The following is an 18,976-nucleotide window of genomic DNA, read 5'->3' as shown; positions in this document are numbered from 1 at the left end:
GTGTGTTATTCTATTTCAGCTTCTTTTATGTCCAAATTTAACGCTTTTTATTTGTATTTAAATGTCTTTTTGCATTGCCTTGTGTTGCTTTTATATTCTGTCTTGGTGCCTTTTATGCTCTGTGTAAAGCACTTTGAATTGCCTTGTTGTTGAAATGTGCTATACAAATAAACTTGTTTTGCCTTATTCACTTGTCTGTCCTGCTCTACAGGTGGGTTGTTAACTCCCAGGGGATCAAGCCTGGCTGTGTCACTCTCCCCTGACTACTTGTGGCTGCTGCTGTGTGCAACTCTCTGTTCTCCCCTCTGGTTACATGCTTTAATTATACTTAGTTACAATTTAATGTGGCTTAATTTGGTTGGACAAAGTTTCTTTTGTTAAACATCGCCATGGTGTGTCTCCCTTTTGTTGTGGCCACTTGAGCCAAGGCATAACAATTATTATAACCTTAAAGATAAACTAAAACAAGACAATATTCATCTACACATTATATTGCTAAATCTAAAATTGTGCTAAATCATTTAACCCTTTCATGCATGAATTATGATAACCTCAGTCAGGTGTTTTTATTCCTCTTTAGGCATGAAAAAAAATATTTGAACTTCATTTTTTTTGAACACGCATTTTTCAAGGAGTTTGTCCAACTTAGTGGACAGATGATTGATTGTCATTTTCTCCCAACATAAAATCAATACTTGGAAATTTTAACAATTGTATTACTCCTTAGTTGTTACTTGATGTTACAAAATTGTATTTACCTGCAAGGGTCTATTATTCCCGAGCAGCAGAGCATTTCCGGCCGGCAGGCGGCCATCTTGGTTTTGAGAAATTTGTGTTGCACTTACAAAGGCTGGCCAATGAATGGCAGTGTATGGGATGACACACTAGAGTCCACTGTGTTGGCTGATGTGCAACTATACCATTGAAACCCATGCATATATAAGAAAACGGCTTTTGAATAGCTGTCCGCTGTAGTGACCACTATTCATGAAAGGGTTAAGCTTTTTGTTGCTTCTTGACTCTGGCACAGCCTCTCCCCAAGTCTCAGAAAGAAAGCAGCTGAAAACCAAATAGATTTGTTTTCTATGTTTTCTGTAACTGGATTTATTAACTTAACTTTTATGGGCTGTGCACGTAATTCTTCTCGGAAAGAACTTCGTTACTTCTATTCACCGTCCACCAATCGATTCCCAGTTCATCCAGTCCGCATGTCAGTGTCCTTGGGCAAGATACTGGACCCTTAAATTGTTCCCGAAGGTTGTGCCATCAGTGTGTGTGTGTGTGTGTGTGAATGCATTAGATACTCCTCCTGATGAGCAGGTTGGCACCTTGCATGGCAGCCTCTGCCATCAGTGTATGAGAGTGTATGAACGGGTGAATGTGGCGTGCAGCGTAAAGCGCTTTGAGTGGTCGGAAGACTACAAAGGCAATAAATAGGTGCAGTCCATTTACCATCCATTCATGCAAATAAAGTTTGTCTGCTTCAAATGTAAAAATTAGTGGTAGATCTAGAAAAGGACTGGTTTACTGTCATGTCATCTTGTCGACCACTACTTATTTGTAACAACAACTTTTAACCACCGCACACTGTAATGACTTTACTGTGACTTTATTAAGAGCGAACAACGTGTTTCGCCTGTAGCTTCTTCAGGTTCGCTCAGTACAACTGCTGAGTACTCACAGGTGTGATAAATACATCTGAGTCACATGACTTATTATCATGGTCTTCATTTTCTCAAAGTGAACATATACATATTACAAAAAACATGACGTGATTAATGTTACACAAAGTTACAAGAATTACACCATTTTATATAATTAAACTTCATTACCTCCCGTAAACAACTGACTGAATAGGATGAGTAAAATTCCCCTCCCAGAATGGACTACAGGTCCTACAGTTGTCCCTCTACATCACTAAAGAATGGGAAGGGTGAGTGCCAGGGGACCTAGTGGCTCATCTCTCCCTAAGAGTCCAGATAGCCTGTGGAGAGAAATACAGGTTAATATTTACATATCTCAGACGAAAACTCAAATACTGTGTTTCATTAAGTCCATAAGGTTCAATAGTATTCAATTCATAAATCCAAAATGCCTCCCTTCTTAAGAGCTGGTTAATCAAGTTACCACCTCTTGGATTGGGTCGCACTCTTTCAATGTCAATAAATTTAAGGGAAGTAGCTGACCCATGGTTTTTCTCCTTGTAGTGTCTTGCAACGGCATAATCCATATTACCGTTTCTAACGGCAGTCTTATGTTCAGCAACTCTTAGTTTGAGATGGCGCTTTGTTTGGCCTCCATACATTAAACCACATGGGCGTTTCAAGATGTATATGACATGTGTAGAGAGACGGTTAATGAATTCTTTTATGTCTATATTTCTTTCCTGTATGAGGATGATTAAATGTCTTGGTATCAAATGTGTTTGAACAGTGTGCACATTTTCCACATATATAATTTACATACACTTGTTGAGAAAGCCAATTAGTTTGTGTGGGTTCTTTATACATAGAACTGACAACAGTATCTCTGACATTTCTGCCTCTTTTGAAACAGAACAGATAAACTTTATTTGTATGTAGATGTAAACCAGAGAGCAATAAATTAATAAGTGTACCATGAAACAATAACAATAAAACCAACACGAAAAACTATATAAATAGCAAAAATATAGATTTTAAGGGCTGATAAAGTACAATTAGCCCAAATCAAAAGATTTGATCATAAAGATAGGTCTTTAATTTCATTTTAAAAATACCAAGGGAGTTTGCAGATGTAACATTTTAGCTACTGATACATTGCACATGTCAAAGAAGCCAGATATCAACGCTAAATTCAGGAGGCTTTATGGGCCTCCTGAGAGGAGAAGGCCAGACAATAGCCCTGTTAAGTCAAGAGGGTGGCCAGGGGCCATTCAAAGGAAGGAAAAGAGTGGAGAGAGGAAGAAGGAAGCCACGACAGGCCAATTCTACAACAAAAGATCCAGTAGAAAGAATAGAGGAGGGAGGGTGGAAACAAGACCTGGAAACCATTGACTACCTGACCCGCATGTGTTCAATATTTTTCTCATTGTCAACAAATCATATGCAAAGCCAAACCAACAGTGAATTGATCTACTTGCAAGTATTGTGTGTGTATCCAAAGCCTGATATATCTTATTCCTCTATTTGGGAGATTTGAAGATTCAAGAGAGGCATTTTTGTCTCATTTTGAAAACCACCAAGAATCTGAACGATATACAAACAAATTTCCTCTTATTTTTGTTTGTATCCACAATTTGTTCCTATTTTATTAGTATCCATTGATTTCTAGGACTCTTCTTTTAGGTAAGAGAAAAGTGGTCGAGAGCAATCTTACCAAGGTAAGAAAAAAAAACGTCTCATTTTCAAAGTCCACAAATTGTTTGTCCAACGCAGGGAAATAAATGTTTTAAATTTGAGGAACATAAAAAAAATGCAGGAATATCATATAATCAAATTTAGATTATTATATGTTTTATTATTTATTATTGATTGGATTATTAAATTTGTGGGAAAAAGAAATACTATTGGTCCATTAATCCTGATTAAGACAATAAAAACCCTTGGATGATACTGCATGCATTCAGCTTCTGTGTCCCTCTGCTGACTCACTAATGTTTTACTGGGGTTTTCATTTTTTCCTGTAACACCAGTACTGATGCTCTGGAAAATCACGTTTTACTTTAAGTCTATTTAACATTTCGCCTATTTCACTACTGCTGAAGTTCTTCTTACAACCTTTTTTTTTGGTGGCATCTCTCCAATTCTTGGGCATGTGCCAGGGTATTTGGACAAAGCACAACACCTGCCCTAATGTAGTGTTTAGGAGGTGTTACATATGTTAATAATAATCAGCCACGCGCCTCCAATTCATGATCAAGTGGGATTCATCCTTCAACACACCTGGGTCAGAGCAGCTTCAGTTGGTTAAGAATGTTTGGTGCATCTGGAGGTGACTTGAATTAAGAGAAAATATAAGAGAAATTTAAGAGAATGTTGCTGCATGAGGCTCATTGTTTTTCTGTGTAAAATGTGTGTAAAATTCATCTTTACACAGACTGTAATATTATATATTGTGCTCCTGAGTCTGTCCAAAATTCATGCTGGTCTTCAAATCCAAGGATATAGAATACAGTAATATACATATTTCAGAGTTATAGAATACAAATATGTTAACATCTGGCTTGATGATGGTGAAATAAATAAGATAAACTGTGACTGTTGTGCAGAGGCAGCTTCCCTCTGACATGTAGAAGGGGTATCGTCGAAGCTGGATTATGGGAATGTCGTTTATCGACATGCTGCTGCCTCCTCTTCACCGCTGTGTTCTGTATAGTAAAGTTGGTGAGCCTTCCTTGAGAGATGTAATAACCAATAATAATAATAATAACCACTCATTTTCCTATAAAACCCTTGTTGGAAAATGTTACATCTCATCCCTGCTGGTCTGGCACTGCGGTCCGTACTGAACCTCTGCAGCGTTCTCTTGGAATAATCTGCAATGTCGCCTAAAAAATAAAAACTCTTTTACCTCTCTGTATCTTTAAGATCATTCTTAATAACTCTTCTCTATCTGCTTGAATGCTTTCACTGAGCCTGAACCTTGTTGTTGAACTATTCAAGCGTATTCATAAAAGTGTATTCTCTGCCAACCAACCCTTTACAAATAAAGATTAAATAAAATGTAAATGCTCTATTTGTCATTTTTCACCATATATGTTACAGGTATATTAGATTGTGATTTAAACATTTGACTTAATGGTGGAAAATAAGCATTTTATTAGTCCTGTGTTGGGTGACACTTGTGTTTACATGTGGATCATGTGTACGTCTTTACGGCCTGCTGGTTGCAGGTTGCAGATGTGAAATGTTTTTCCATCAACATGTTTTTCAAAACATTTTTTTCAGGATGAATAAAATTCTCGTATCTTTTCGTTTTGTCGTTGAACAGCTCGACTGAATCAGCTCCGAGGTTTAGTGCCTTGCTGAAGGGCATCCCATGTTGGACAACAATGCATTTATTTAGTATCAATCAGTTGGTATCCAGGCACATCAGTCTTATTTACTCATGTTTCCCTTTATTCAGTAATCAGTCTTTAAACATCTTCCAGTCCTGTTATTCCTTTATTTGGGCAACATTGTCTATAGATCCTGCAGGGTCCGTTTTGTGCAGCAGAAAGTGTCCTTGCACCTGAGCGGCGCTGATCTCAGAGTGCGTGGCCAACGCACGCTCTGCAAACCGCTCTCCCTCAGACGCAGGCTCATCTGGGTAGAACCTCTGGAACATCTGGATGAGCTGCCAGTGGGTGCAGTGCCCGATGTACTGCTTCAGATCTACACGGCCTGGCCGGATCAACGCCGCGTCCAACCTGTGTGCAGAGATTACAAACAAAACTGGCTGTTAATAGCACTGAAAATACTAATTAGTGTATGTAAAACTCACTGAAAAGGGTTCTGAACACATGTAGATTACAAATAAGCTGTAATGTCCATTTAAAAAGTCAAGGTAGTTTTTATCTGGAAAAGATATTGTAGTTTATTTTTTATTTGCAAACATACACCAGAGGTTTTTAGTAACATATCCTAACCATGAGTTTCAAAATTCTCTTCCAGCAGTACCTTTCTATGAAGTTGGTGGTCATAAACACTATTCTGGCCTCAGATGAAGCCACTCCATCCAGAGAGTTCAGCAGGCCACTGAAGGTCAGTCTTCCCATTCCCTGGTAGGCCAGAGGGTCTAAGGAGGCAAAGCACAAACACACAGTCTGTCTTAACAACCGCAGCTTCACAAGTTACCTCAGTGGTGAAATTGGAAACAGCAGGTCCTTCCCTACGACTCACTCTCTGTTGGAAGCAGGTCTCGGCTGACGAAGGCGGCGTCTACGTCCTCCAACAGTATGATGCTCTGCTGCGGCGCCACGCTCAGCAGGTGGTTCAGACGGTCATCTGAAAGGGTTCGGTCGCTCAGACTCATCAGACAGATGCTGTAGCCCAGTTCACCCGCCAGCGCCGTGCTGAAACACAAAGAGTGGAAAAAACAGCACATGAGGATGTTCAGAGAATGATATGTTTACTTGACATACAGTCCATCTTCCAGTCACACAGAATCACTCACATAAAGCTGCTTTTTCCACATCCTGGAGGACCGTACAGCAGATATCCTCTTCTGTAGGGGATGCCTGCATATACAAAGAAAAACATCATTACTGTAAACTAGATGCTACCACATTGTACTTTTCAAAACAGGCACAACGGTACAGTCTGAGAACAGGATTCCAGATTTGACCTTAATTTTCAGGTTTTGGTATTTTTGTTTATTTTAGAGGTATTTTATTGACCCCTAGTTACTGCTGAGGGGTGTACAACGAAACAAGTTCAACATACTCAGGCTTTGTTTGTGTGAGCTGGCTAGACAAACCCTAAACTCATGATCAGAGATAAGTGGTATCACGGCGGTGGGTATGAAATTTCTTTGTTAACTTTCAGCTTCAGGCTCTGTGCGTGTTCCCATGAAAGGAGGCGTTTGGCGCGTCATTTGACTCTTTTTCCGCACAAAATGGACCAATCGCGTGCCGCCTTCTTCAATCAGGAGGAGCAGGTCATTATAACGGAGAGTTATGAAGAATATAAACACATTATCACAGCAAAAAGCAACGCTGTCACTGCAAATAAGGCGAGAGAGGAATGCTGGTAGAAAATTGCTGATTGTGTAAATTTGTTAATTAAAAAACTAATTCATAATTAGTTAACATTTATTTTACCTCTCAATGCCTCCAACATCCAGAGCTCTTAAACTTTTAACTTGATGCTGCAGATTTAGACATTATACTCAAGAAGTGCATTCAGATCTGACTCTGTCCCATAATGAAGGATCAGTGGAAATCACTTTAGATTCTGGCCGAATCAAAGTGAAATTAATATTATAGATTGAATATTATCTGTGATAAATACCAATAGACTAGTCAATTTTATTTTTATTTTATTTATTATTTATTTTATTTATTTTCTATATTTATTTATTTTATTTATTTATTTATTTATTTTATTACTTTTTTTTGTTCAAAGTATTTCTTCATATTTTTTTTATCATTTTTTTGAAATACAGTTTGATATATTGTAACAAAATCCCATCCCGCCAGTAACCCTAACCTCTTGCACCATTACAGATTTACAACATGTCATATCAAATCAATGGTAAGTATGATAAAAGACTAATCAATTCTCTAATCAGTGTTCTAATATCTGCAGTAGCAGCAGTGTTAAACAGACTTAGCAGATCAGGTAGTTAGTGAGAGAGCAGCGCTTTTTATTGCCGATTTAAGCCAAAACTCGGAACATAACCTGCTCCGGACCAGGTTAAGTTTGCAGTATAAGTTACCATGGTGATGTAGCCAGGTTAAAAGAGAGCCACCTTCGTGACATTGAAAACCCTGGCTTTAGGCTCAACACAACTCTCTAACCCACTAATCTTGCTTCATAGTACACCCCTCTGTTGTGAGCAGGGACTGATTTCAAAATTCTTGTGAGGTGATGCGTTTACGTGAATTTGGGAAATTCTAAAACAGACTCTACAAGACCAAAATCTTTTGGGCAACTGGCTCTGTCGAATCCCAATTCTTAGATGTTTGAGAAAGAACACTAACAGAATATTCTACCTCTGTCTGTGTACCACTTCGGATTTCCAATGAAGTCCTTCACGTCGTCTGCGATCCTCTCACCCACACCCTGCTCCAGGACCACAGAGCTGAGGGGTCTGCGCCGCCGTGGAAACCCAAAGGGCCTCCACTCACCGCCCATGGCCGTGTACATCACTGTCCGTCCCTCCTCCTGCTTCAGGGCCAATTCTCTGGCTACAAAACATAACGGACAGCTTGTAACCACTCAATGGAAAACAGGTGGAGTATATTGCATATGTAAGACTCTTCAAATTTGTACTTAAGTACAGTATTTGAGTAAATATACTTAGTTAGTTTCCACCACTGCTTGTTATACACTATAGACATGTGTAAATCTGTACCTTCTTGTAAGATATTAAAGAAGATTTGTCTGTCTCTGCCTAAAGCAGTGAAGGTGACAGATTCCCACGGGGTTCCAGTGTGCAGATCGATCATTTGTTTCTCTCTGGTCCTTTCCACCCTGATCCACTTCCTCCCATACCTGCAGATGGATGACAGTGTCACAAGTTGAGCTGATGACAGAGTATTTATTTGTCAAGCAAATTCATGTATGTGGATATTCTCTGGAAAAAGAGAGTCAAGCATATAACGTCAAAGACTGTGCACAGGTACCACGCTGAAGTAAGTTTAAATAACTATAGTTAATGAATCTCTCTGACCAGATGATGTGGTTTCCAGGGCTTGGGTGAAAGTCAAACTGTGTGTGGACTCGTCCGCTCTCATGTGCCAGGTAGGAGGTCTCCACGCTCAGGTGCTGGGTGTGCCTGGCGTGCTTGGTGATCCAGCTCAGCAGCCAGTGGTAGCTCTTATCCTTGCTGGGGACCTCCAGGGTGATCATGTAATTCCTGCGGAGGAATATCATCCCCACCTGGGCCCCTTTTCTGGCCACTGCCAACGCTGTTCCGACCCCAACTAGTCCAAAGCCGGCTCCAAAGTAAGGGTTGTCCTTCAGGCCGTCAAGAAAGTCTGACAGCGGCATGTTGCTGATATCCGCACACCTCCAGTGGATTCAGACTCTATATGGTTGTTGTAACACTTTGAAGGAGCACAGACGTATAAATAAAGTGCAAAGTCATCTGTACATCTGTCTGACAGCCCAGACTTTCCGGAAATTGTTTTGTTACTTAAGATATATCTGCAGACCTGCTGCCTTCCTGGGAATCTAGTGACAGTTGTTGCTACTTTTTTAGTGACACACTCATGTTACATATTAAATATCTCATATCCTGCTAACTTGCCTTGTTTGTCTTCGTCTTATACCGCTATGTAGAGGCTGTCGTTGTTTGTACTGCCTATAGTTTCTTAGAAAATAGTCATTTCCGGCAAGATAGTGCCTCATGTGTTTAATATGTGGTGGATGTTGTGAAGTGCAGCAGTGGCAGCGACCTCTACTACACTTCCTGTGCTTGATAAACATTCCGACTGGACATCTGGGCACAGAACATCCGTTCCGCTTTCCTGTTTTGTTATTTTGCTCGCATTCTAACATAACAACTGACCGAGATAAATATGTTTGTGGAAAATATAATTAATGCATTTTGTTGTAGACTGTACAGGGTGCTTCGGCGAAATTCACTGCCAGCAGGAACGACAAGTTTTTGGCGAGTACAATCACAAGAAGCTAACGTTAGCTCAGCTAGCGTTAGTCAATGGCGACGTTGTTAGCGAATTAACTGATGCCAGTTTATATTATAATAAAAAATTAAGAGAAATTTCGGCTTCTGCCAGCTCATATCAATGAAGAAACGCTGGCAAATAATAAGGAGTAAAGAAGATGGATGTTAAGAGCTAGCTAAGACAAACTGACTGGTTTTGATGTTCCGTTTTTCAGATAGAGAGGACTGCTGAAACCCGGGCAGTAGGTCGAAATTCAGTTTGTATGGTAAGTAACGTTAATGTTTTTATTCTGTAGCTGCAACATGTAACTCACTTCGTGTGAAGGAGTGTGCATGTGTTATGTGTGTATATGTGTTTAATTACTAGTAATACTATATAGTTACAAACCTCACACCAGTGATGGAAAGTAACTACTACTTAAATAATATTTTGAGGTACTTTTACTTTACTTGAGTATTTCCATTTACTTTATACTTGCATTCCACTTCATTCCAGAGGTAAATATTGTACTTTCTACTCGATGACGATTTGACACAATGGATAATATAACAAGCTTTTAAAATAACACACAACACAATAACACATTGTTAAAGATGAAACCAGTGGTTTCCAACCTTTTTGGCTTTTGACGTCTTATAAAAAGCAGTGTGTAGTCGGAGTCACATTTCACATGTCTATGAGTTGTTAACAGCTCCACCAAATAGTGATTTTTCCCTCTAAACTTCTCACATGGTTTCATTTAAATGAATGTTCACCTTGCACCTTCAAGATTAGAGAAAAAGTCAAAAAACTGAAAACATTTGTGTATCAGAACTTTGTTTTTTCTTCTTTCCTCTCCCATTAATCATCTCACGACCTCTCAAATTTATCTGGTGACCCTTTGGAGGGGCCCGACCCCTAGGTTGGGAACCACTAGACTAAACTAGCTAACTGTATATAAAGTAGTTGAAACTAGCTCCACCTCCAGCAGCTACAACAGTAACATGCATGCATGGGCCAAACCACTACTTTTACTTTGAGTACATTTTGCTGCTAATACTTATGTACTTTTATGTAGGATTTGTTATGTTCCTGTGTGCACTGGTTAAAAAAAAACATGAGCATAATAAATGTTTGTCATGTCCTTATAAAATCTCTGCTCTGTTTTTTCAGACACAATGGAGACAATGAAACCTCACAGATGTGAAAAATGTGGACAGAGTTTTTCAGACAGTAGCTTGTTTGCTTCTCACGTGTGTTCAAAGAGGCAGAGAGCTCCATCCAGTAAAGGACATCTGGAGAGCTACAAATGCTCTCAGTGCAGCGAGATCTTTTCCAAAACAGCTGCTCTGAAACACCACTTCAAAATCCTCCACAGTGGATGTGACCCTGAAGGCCCATTCCACTGCTCTGAGCAAGGCTGCCAGTTCAGCAGCACAGATCGTCAGGAATATCAAGTCCACTTGACGTCCACGCACGGCCTCACTCTTATTCCTTGCACCTTCCGGTCCTGCAAAGTGTCGTTCCTCACACGGGGTGAGATGGAGAGCCACTGCAAAGGCCACATGCCTTTTGGCTGCTTTCATTGCCAGTTTATCACCCAAAATGCAAAAGAACTGAGTGACCACCTCTCAGAGCACAACCATCTGCCAACTTACACTCAAGGTAAACTGACCTACCTCTGCAAGTAGAAGTTGCTCTGTAGCACAAAAACCATAAACCTGCAGAAGTATGAAGTTAGATGGAGTCCAGTCTTACAGGATCAGTAACAGATGGGAACTCAGGGACCAGGCCTGTTGTTTTATGTACAAATTATTATTATCATTATCAATTAATCTGCCAATTAATTTTTCGATAAATGGTTTGGTCTATAAAATGCTACAAATAGTGAAAAAAATACATTTACAAGCACGGCAGTATCTGCAATCTGCTTGGACTGTAACAGTCCAAAACCTAAATATATTCAAATCACTGTCATATTTGACAAAGAAAAACATCAAATTGTCATATACAAGAGGCTGGGACCAGAAAATGTTTATTATTAAAATGAATGTGTGATCAAACAGTATTTTGATACAAAAAATAGTTGCCAATTAATTTTTTCTGTCTGACTCAATCGCTCATCACAAGTAGTTTTATGTCAACACTTTTGGCTCATCTGTCCATAGGGAACGAGACTTCGTCCACTACTGTATGTACTGAGGAAATCCACCAGCCTCAAGTCTCCAGTAGGCCGAAAAGAAAACAGAAAACCAACCCAGGTTATTTGTCGTCATCAGTCGAAGATGAGAACAAGGAAGAACATGAGAGGCAAGGACCTAACGTGAAGAGAGCAAGAAAAGCAGCTGTGCCACTGCCATCCAAAGGTATTTACACCAAGTTTATATGTATATGAAATGATATCAAGTTATATCAAAACATACAACTGGTTTATAAGAACATTTCAATCAGAAGAATCAGTGCAAGAAACAAAAAATAATCAAGGTAACAGTAAACATCCTCCATAAATGATTTTAGGGACAATAAGACCTTGAATTGGTAACCATAAAATAAGGTAAAAATGTCACAGCCCGGCTCAAATGTAAAGCTAAGAGGAAGAAACAACACACACTTTTAACTAAAGATTCATGAATCAAAATAGAACATTGATAAAAGATGTGAAATATGTGAATAAGTAACATTACAGTGCTACACAGACAAAATATGTTTTATTCTTATCATGGAAGGAATTCTTAAACTAACCACAAGCTTTGTTTCATATATTCTTGTCTGTTAGAGTACCTCGCAGAGGGTGCAGAGCACATCTATCGCACCAACACCTGTCCCAAGTGTCGGCGCTGCTTCAAGATGCGTTCCCACCTGCAGGAGCACCTCCATTTACATTTCCCTGATCCCAGTCTCCAGTGTCCCACCTGTAAGCGTTACTTCACCAGTAAGAGTAAGCTACGCATACACAGACTCCGTGAGGCGGGTGAAAAGGTTCATCGCTGCCACTTGTGTGAATATTCTGCCGTGGAGCGGAACGCAATCCGCCGCCACCTTGTCACCGTGCACGCCGACGAGGCAGAAGATGACATCAGCTATCCTTGTCCTACCTGTGGTGAAAGCTTTCGTCAGAGCAGGTTGCTTAAAGCTCACATGAAGACGCACAACATCGCGCCAGATAGCGAGCCGGTGGCCTGCTTCCACAAGGGTTGTTCTTTCCAGAGTTCTTTGCGCAAGGAGCTTCTTAAACACGCCGCCGAAGCGCACGGGGTCAAGGCCGTAGAATGCCGACATCACGCCTGCGGTGTCGTCTTTCCAAACGAGAAGGACATGGAGGCTCATTATCGGACGCACCTCGCCTACCACTGCTCACTGTGTGATTTCTCTTGCTCCAATAAGACCGTCTTCCTCCAGCACCAGCGGCACGGCCACCCAGGAAACGACAAGCTTTCCTGCGACTTTTGTGCTTTTGTTACATTTAACCCCGTGGAGTTCGAACAGCACATCGGACACTTACACGCCAACGAGAAGATCCACCGCTGTTCTCAGTGCAGCTATGTGACCTCACATAAACGTGGCTTGAAGAGACACATGCTGATGCACAGCGGTGAGGATGAAATAGTATTTTTTAAAATGTTCTAATTGTTTTCCAGCATCTTCAATCTTTATGTTTATTGTTTGGGTCATTTGGCACGACGTCTTCCAATTTCTTTTCTTTCTTTTTTTTTCTTTTTTTTTTTTTAAAGGTGAGAAGCCCCACAAGTGCAGCATCTGTGACTTCAGGTGCCGAGATGAGTCCTACCTCTCTAAACATATGCTCACTCACTCTGATGACAAGAACTTCATGTGTGCTGAATGTGGATACGTCACTAAATGGAAACACTATCTCAACGTCCACATGAGGAAACATGCTGGAGACCTCAGGTAGAGTTCTCATACAACTTTTTGTTATATTTCTATCAAGGTATTGTTGGGGCTCTACTGGGTACAAACAGAGCTATAAAAAAAATAATGTTTTTTCTGCAATGTATTGCCTGCTGTAATCTAGTAGACCTAAAGCCCACCTTCACCCTTGGTTCACCCACAGAGGTCATTTCACTTATTTAGCCTGATTACAGTTCTTTTCAGGACTGTGTAGGTGTGTACAAACTGTGACTGACTGACATCTCTCTGACTCCCCTGTTACTTTTGTTCTACCTGAAAAATCTCTAACATATTTGCTTGTAATCATGCATTTGCACGTGCATGACTGCTACCCTTTGTAGTGTTAGTTGTCCACACTATGCTAGCTTGGGTAAGGGCAGTTTATCACAATGTTAAGTAATGCCAACAGCAGACCCTGAATAAAGGCAATAACAATTACAGAGTTTTTTTTGAAAGGAAACAAATCTACTATGGAGCTGCTGTCACTTTTACTGCCATAATCTTAACGTATGATTGCTTACTGGAGCGTCACCATGTTCCCAGTTCCCAAGTAAGATATTCCGGCGTCTGCCAGGGAAATGCCTGTAGTTAATCCTCAAGTATTTAACCGATGCAGCTTGTTTACGCAAAAACATTGGTAAAATGCAAGTATAGAAGGGGTGAAATTATATGCACATGACATAGGTGCAGGGCTACTAAAAGACAGCGTCAATTAAAAAAGAGCACACTTACTCCCAACAATTTTATTTTTTAATCAAATGGACAACGTTTTGATCCAAGCCGGATCTTCGTCAGGTCAAAAACTCAAGTATATCAGAAACCTTGGTGACGACATGTCATGCATATCTCCACCCAACCTCAATGTGAACAGAGGTCTATCAGCCAGAACAATTGAAAACACCTGTGGAGGTGAGCAGGACTTTTAAGTAGTGGCTACAGATAATATAGCCAGATGCTAAGCGAAATTGGTTTTAGCATCTACCAGAGTGGGTTCATCTACTCTTAACTTTTTAGTTTCAAGGTAGTTACAGTATGTCCCTTGTTGCTGGAAATAGCATGTAATAATCACTTAGAATGAAAGATCTGAAGTAAATCTGCTGTTTTGACTTGGAGATGGTGATGCAGTATCCTATATACACTATTGTTCTTATGACTAAACTTCCTGTCTCCTGTCCTAGGTATCAGTGTGATCAGTGCCCTTATCGCTGTCACCGCATGGACCAGCTCAACAGCCACAAACTACGACATCAGGCTAAATCTCTCATGTGTGAGATCTGTGCTTATGCCTGCAAGCGCAAATATGAGCTTCGCAATCACATGTTGTCCAAACACTCCGGAGAAGGGAAACAGCCGTCTGTGTATAAGTGCAAATACTGTACGTACACTACCTGCTACCGACAAGCCCTTCAAAACCATGAGAACTGCAAACATACCAAGCTGAAAGAGTTTCGTTGTGCACTTTGCTTCTATTCCTCGTTCAGTAGCATCAGCCTCTTCCTGCACAAGAGGAAAGCTCATGGGTACGTACCTGGGGACAAAGCGTGGCTAGAGAACTACGCTGCAAAAGAGAAGGAGAGGAACTCGACTGAGTTCTTGCAGGGTTTCTACAATAAGTCCTCAATAGGTAATGAGCCGTCTGAACAACTTACCGAAGGACCTCCACCATCTCAATGTGATCTCCCTGGCTCAGCAGATCACAGTGGCAGCAAGGAAACCGTAACTGGCTCACAAGCTGTTGATTCGGTGAATGTTTTTGATGTTGTGTGTCAAGAGGTTGTCAATGAAGGTATTTCAGACAGTCCACCTGGGAGCAGTCCCGAGGAGTACTGCACTCTTGTTTTAACTGCACTATCAACCACTGACTATGAAACCCCATCTTTTCAAAACGAGGAGGAAAATTCTCCGAGTGCATCCACTCTAAATTGCAATGAGTCTGATACGCCACAAGAAAAGGCAGACTTCTCTAAATCTACAAGGTCATCAGAGGAAGACAATATAGCCATAGCCGACGAAGAGAGTGAACAAAGTGACTTGGATGACAACTATGAGTCTCTAAATAATACGAGTCAACCGACCGAGCCTGAGAAGAGTCAGACTGAGACGCCTGAGGTGGAGAATGATTGTGGAACAGTCATTTCAACTTCTCCACCTGAGCAAAATCAGCCGTTAGAATCCGAAGTCCGTCTGAAAGCTATGAAGAAGCACGACAAGGACCAAGCCGAAGCCATGGTTTTGGAGGGACGGGTGCAGATGCTCGTGGTGCCGACCAAAGACGTTTACCGCTGTGACAAGTGCTCTTATGTAACCAAAAAGGAAACGGCTTTGAAGTACCACTGCCGGTCTTTGTGCCACGGTAGAATACAGGGACACAAGTGCCAGGCCTGTGGTGCACAGTTCAAACAGAGGCGAGGCCTTGATAGCCACCTTGCAAAAAAGTGCCCAGCACTTCCACGAAAAACAAGGACTTTTGTCGGTCTTTCAGCTACACGTCTGGCTACAGATGAAAACTCTACCGTGGGTCAAGAAGCTTCCAAACAACTGGATGAGGGAATTAATTCAGATCAGACAAAGCTTCTCTCTCCACAAAATAGGATCTCCACAGATTCAAATGATCAGGATTTTCATCAGCTTGTTAATAGTGCCTCTACATCTAGTGAATCAGGACATCAGCAATGCAACGTTCAGACAAAAAAGCTTTCCGATAACGAACAAACAGATGTTCCACTGCTGAAAAACTCCCTTTACACTAAAGAAGATGGGAAATTTAAATGCAAGCTCTGCAATTTTTCATCAGTAAAGCTCACAACAGTTGATCGACACACTTCGACCTGCCGGAAAAAAAATCAAATCCTTTCAGAAGTGGATGACGAGTGTGGTGATGAGTCAGTCAAAGAAAAAGAAGATGTGGTGGAGGAGCCTGAGAAAGTTTCTAAGAAATGTCAAATTTTCTCTTGTCCAAGCTGCGCATTTAAGTGCAATCAGAGAAGAGCATTAGACCGCCATGAAAAGAGAGGCTGCTTGAAACCAGATGAGGTCCAATGCACCATGTGTTCATTCATTTCCAAATCTAAAACGTCTTTGTCACGTCACGTTCTGTATGTCCATGACAAAAAAAAGTTTGGCGTCTCTAAACCTAAGCGTTTAAATTGCCAGCAATGTACTTTCACCTGTAAGCAAGAACGATGCATGACGCAACACGTCGCGCTCAAACACAAAGGTGCGAGGCCTCACCGTTGCCGTTACTGTCCTTTCAGCACCACCAGGCGCTATCGCTTGGAGGAGCACGAGTCTCTTCACACAGGAGTCGGTCGTCACAGCTGCAATATGTGCAACAAGACGTTTGGGGCTGTGACCAAATTGCGTCAACACAAGACGCGCATCCACGACAAACGGCCTACTCACCTGTGCTCACTCTGCGACTTCAGCGGCTACACGCTTGACGACATAAGACGACACAATCTCAGATGTCACACCGGAGAGTTGCATCACGCCTGCACTCATTGCGAGGCTCGCTTTAGTTCGGAAGTTGCTCTAAGAAACCACTGTAAACGTGTGCACCAGCTGCAGGTCTGTTTCTCATGCAAGCAGTGTGACTATACGTGCAGCAGCGAGGCCACGCTGAAGACCCACCAACAGACTAAGCACCCACAAGTAAAGTGTACCACCTGCCAGGAGTCTTTTGAGACAGTGGAAAACCTTGAGATTCACCAGAGAATCCACCTTGCACATCAGTGTCAGCTGTGCCCGTTTGCTACCAAAACGAGGCAGCTATTAGCGCAACACCTCCTGAATGAACATGAGGAAGGATCTCCACAGGACAAGCCTCTCAAGTGCAGCAGCTGCCAGTTCTCTTGTCAGCATCAGCTGGTGTTGGAGCAGCACCTCCGTTCACATGGAGGCAAACGTCTGTACAAATGCACAGACTGCAAATATTCAACCCGGAACAAGCAGAAGATCACATGGCACATCCGCATACACACCGGGGAGAAGCCGTACAGCTGTGAGCAGTGTAGTTACACCTGCACTGATCCCTCTAGGTTGAAGGTAAGCTCAAAGTTTATAGGACAAGTTTAATATTTGTAAGAAAAAACCTCAATCAAGCTTTTTTTAAAAGTGCTGTCTTAGATGACAAACCTTTTAAACTTACATTTTGTTAAAACACAATCCAAGAATCATCTTAATTTAGTGTTTTAGCCCCATAACAACTGCTTGAGGTGAAGAAGAACCTCGGACTCATTACTCTGTGTTCTATAATCATTTCTATCACAGCTTCATATGAGGGTTCACCAAGAAGAGAAGAAGTACCTTTGTCCGGAGTGCGGCTACAAATGCAAGTGGGCGACTCAGCTGAAGTATCACATGACCAAGCACACAGGTATAAACAGGATGTAAAAGTTCATGATTATACTTGTGTACTTTTTAAGATTAGGAACAACCTGATAAATTATTTTTTGGGGTTTGAATGCCTGGATCTGCCTCCCTCAGTGACATTTTACTGCAGAAACTGCTGTCATGGTGTTAATGTGAGGCAGAGTATCTCTGTACTTGATTTAAATGCATAACTAAACCCTCCTAGATAAGTTACATAATTTATTTTTGTGGCATATTTTACAATTTTTTAGAGCAGTTATCTGAATTTGGTTTTGTAAGTATAGTTTACAGATTGGATGTTAAGAAATGTACACTGCTGAAGATTAAAGATGTATTTGCCGTCACAGGGGAGAAGCCATACGCCTGTGAAGAGTGTGACTACCGCACCAACAGAGCAGATGCCCTCCGTGCCCACCGGGACACGCAGCACTGCGACATGCGCCCTTACATCTGTGAGAAATGCGGCAAAGCCTTCAAGACTAGTTTTATACTGAAAACCCACCAGCGGCAACACAGCGACGATCGGCCGTACACGTGCGGCTTGTGCCACAAGGCCTTCCGGTGGCCGGCAGGCCTCAGACATCACTATCTCTCTCACACTAAGCAGCAGCCTTTCTGCTGTCGTCACTGTTCCTACAGAGCCAAACAGAAGTTCCAGGTGGTCAAGCATTTGCAGAGGCACCACCCGGAGATGTCGGTAGAGCAGGGGGTAGTGAGGGACTCTGAAGCTGTCAGCCTGACCCTGAAGGAGGCCTTGCAGGGAACGCTGGATGAGAGAGCAGCTGAGGTGGAGGAGGAGGAGGAAGGAACAGCTGAAGAGGCACAGAAAGTAGGTCAAGAGGTTGCACAAAGAGGAGAAGATGGTTAGATAAAACAGTGAAGAGTAAGCACAATAGAAATGCAGTGATTTTCAAGCCTGTCAACGTTTATATTTCTCCCACTTGATATTATAATATTGAAAAGTTTTGGATTCATTTTCCTCGAAACAGGTCCGAGAAGGTATTAAAAAGACTTAATTACTGCAGGAAAGTTAAAATATTTTTGCAAAAACGGAAATGAATGAATCATTTCTCATTGGTTAATCCATCCGTCCATTTTCTGCAGCTTGTCAGGGTCCAGGTCACTTTAATTTAATTAATTATATCACTGGGTGTTATTGTTATACACTGCTGGGAAGTGTGATGTAATGTGTTGTTCTAGGCCTTATCGCCTGGTTTTCTGTCATATTTTAATTTCATACATTGGTCATTATGATAGTGAAACAGGTATTAAATTGCTTTCTATTTGGCATTAAAAAGGTCTTTAAAACGGCCTATCTGTACATATCGTGAGATATGAGTGTGAGAATGGGGATCGAATGGAGTGTTTGTTTCTCTGACGTCTCTCGAGATTTGCTCGTGATAA

General features: G+C 41.3%; 2 protein-coding genes across 3 annotated transcripts; one reads left to right on the top strand and one right to left on the bottom strand.

Moving 5' to 3' along the window:
* Window positions 1-4,779: 4,779 nt before the first annotated feature.
* LOC121906715 (mitochondrial chaperone BCS1) lies at window positions 4,780-16,498 on the bottom strand. 2 transcript variants are annotated; one of them, XM_042425737.1, is made up of 8 exons: window positions 16,433-16,498; window positions 8,356-8,731; window positions 8,038-8,177; window positions 7,676-7,870; window positions 6,136-6,199; window positions 5,862-6,034; window positions 5,640-5,757; window positions 4,780-5,389 (listed from the first exon to the last, which is right to left on the bottom strand). In XM_042425737.1, the coding sequence occupies exons 2-8, from the start codon at window positions 8,673-8,675 to the stop codon at window positions 5,137-5,139; spliced, it is 1,263 nt and encodes a 420-aa protein (XP_042281671.1). In that variant the 5' UTR covers window positions 8,676-8,731; window positions 16,433-16,498; the 3' UTR covers window positions 4,780-5,136. The 2 variants fall into 2 exon arrangements, with proteins under 2 accessions (XP_042281671.1, XP_042281670.1); XM_042425736.1 differs by lacking the exon at window positions 16,433-16,498 and having other exon boundaries at window positions 8,356-9,042.
* On the top strand, window positions 9,186-18,888 carry znf142 (zinc finger protein 142). Its single transcript, XM_042425729.1, has 8 exons — window positions 9,186-9,578; window positions 10,466-10,957; window positions 11,461-11,658; window positions 12,069-12,884; window positions 13,024-13,201; window positions 14,380-17,245; window positions 17,471-17,576; window positions 17,920-18,888. The coding sequence occupies exons 2-8, from the start codon at window positions 10,471-10,473 to the stop codon at window positions 18,438-18,440; spliced, it is 5,172 nt and encodes a 1,723-aa protein (XP_042281663.1). The 5' UTR covers window positions 9,186-9,578; window positions 10,466-10,470; the 3' UTR covers window positions 18,441-18,888.
* The last annotated feature ends 88 nt before the right edge of the window (window positions 18,889-18,976 follow it).

This window comes from Thunnus maccoyii, chromosome 11 (genome assembly GCF_910596095.1).
Source record: "Thunnus maccoyii chromosome 11, fThuMac1.1, whole genome shotgun sequence".
Classification (NCBI taxonomy): domain Eukaryota; kingdom Metazoa; phylum Chordata; class Actinopteri; order Scombriformes; family Scombridae; genus Thunnus; species Thunnus maccoyii.
This window is presented reverse-complemented; position numbering and strand designations above follow the sequence as displayed.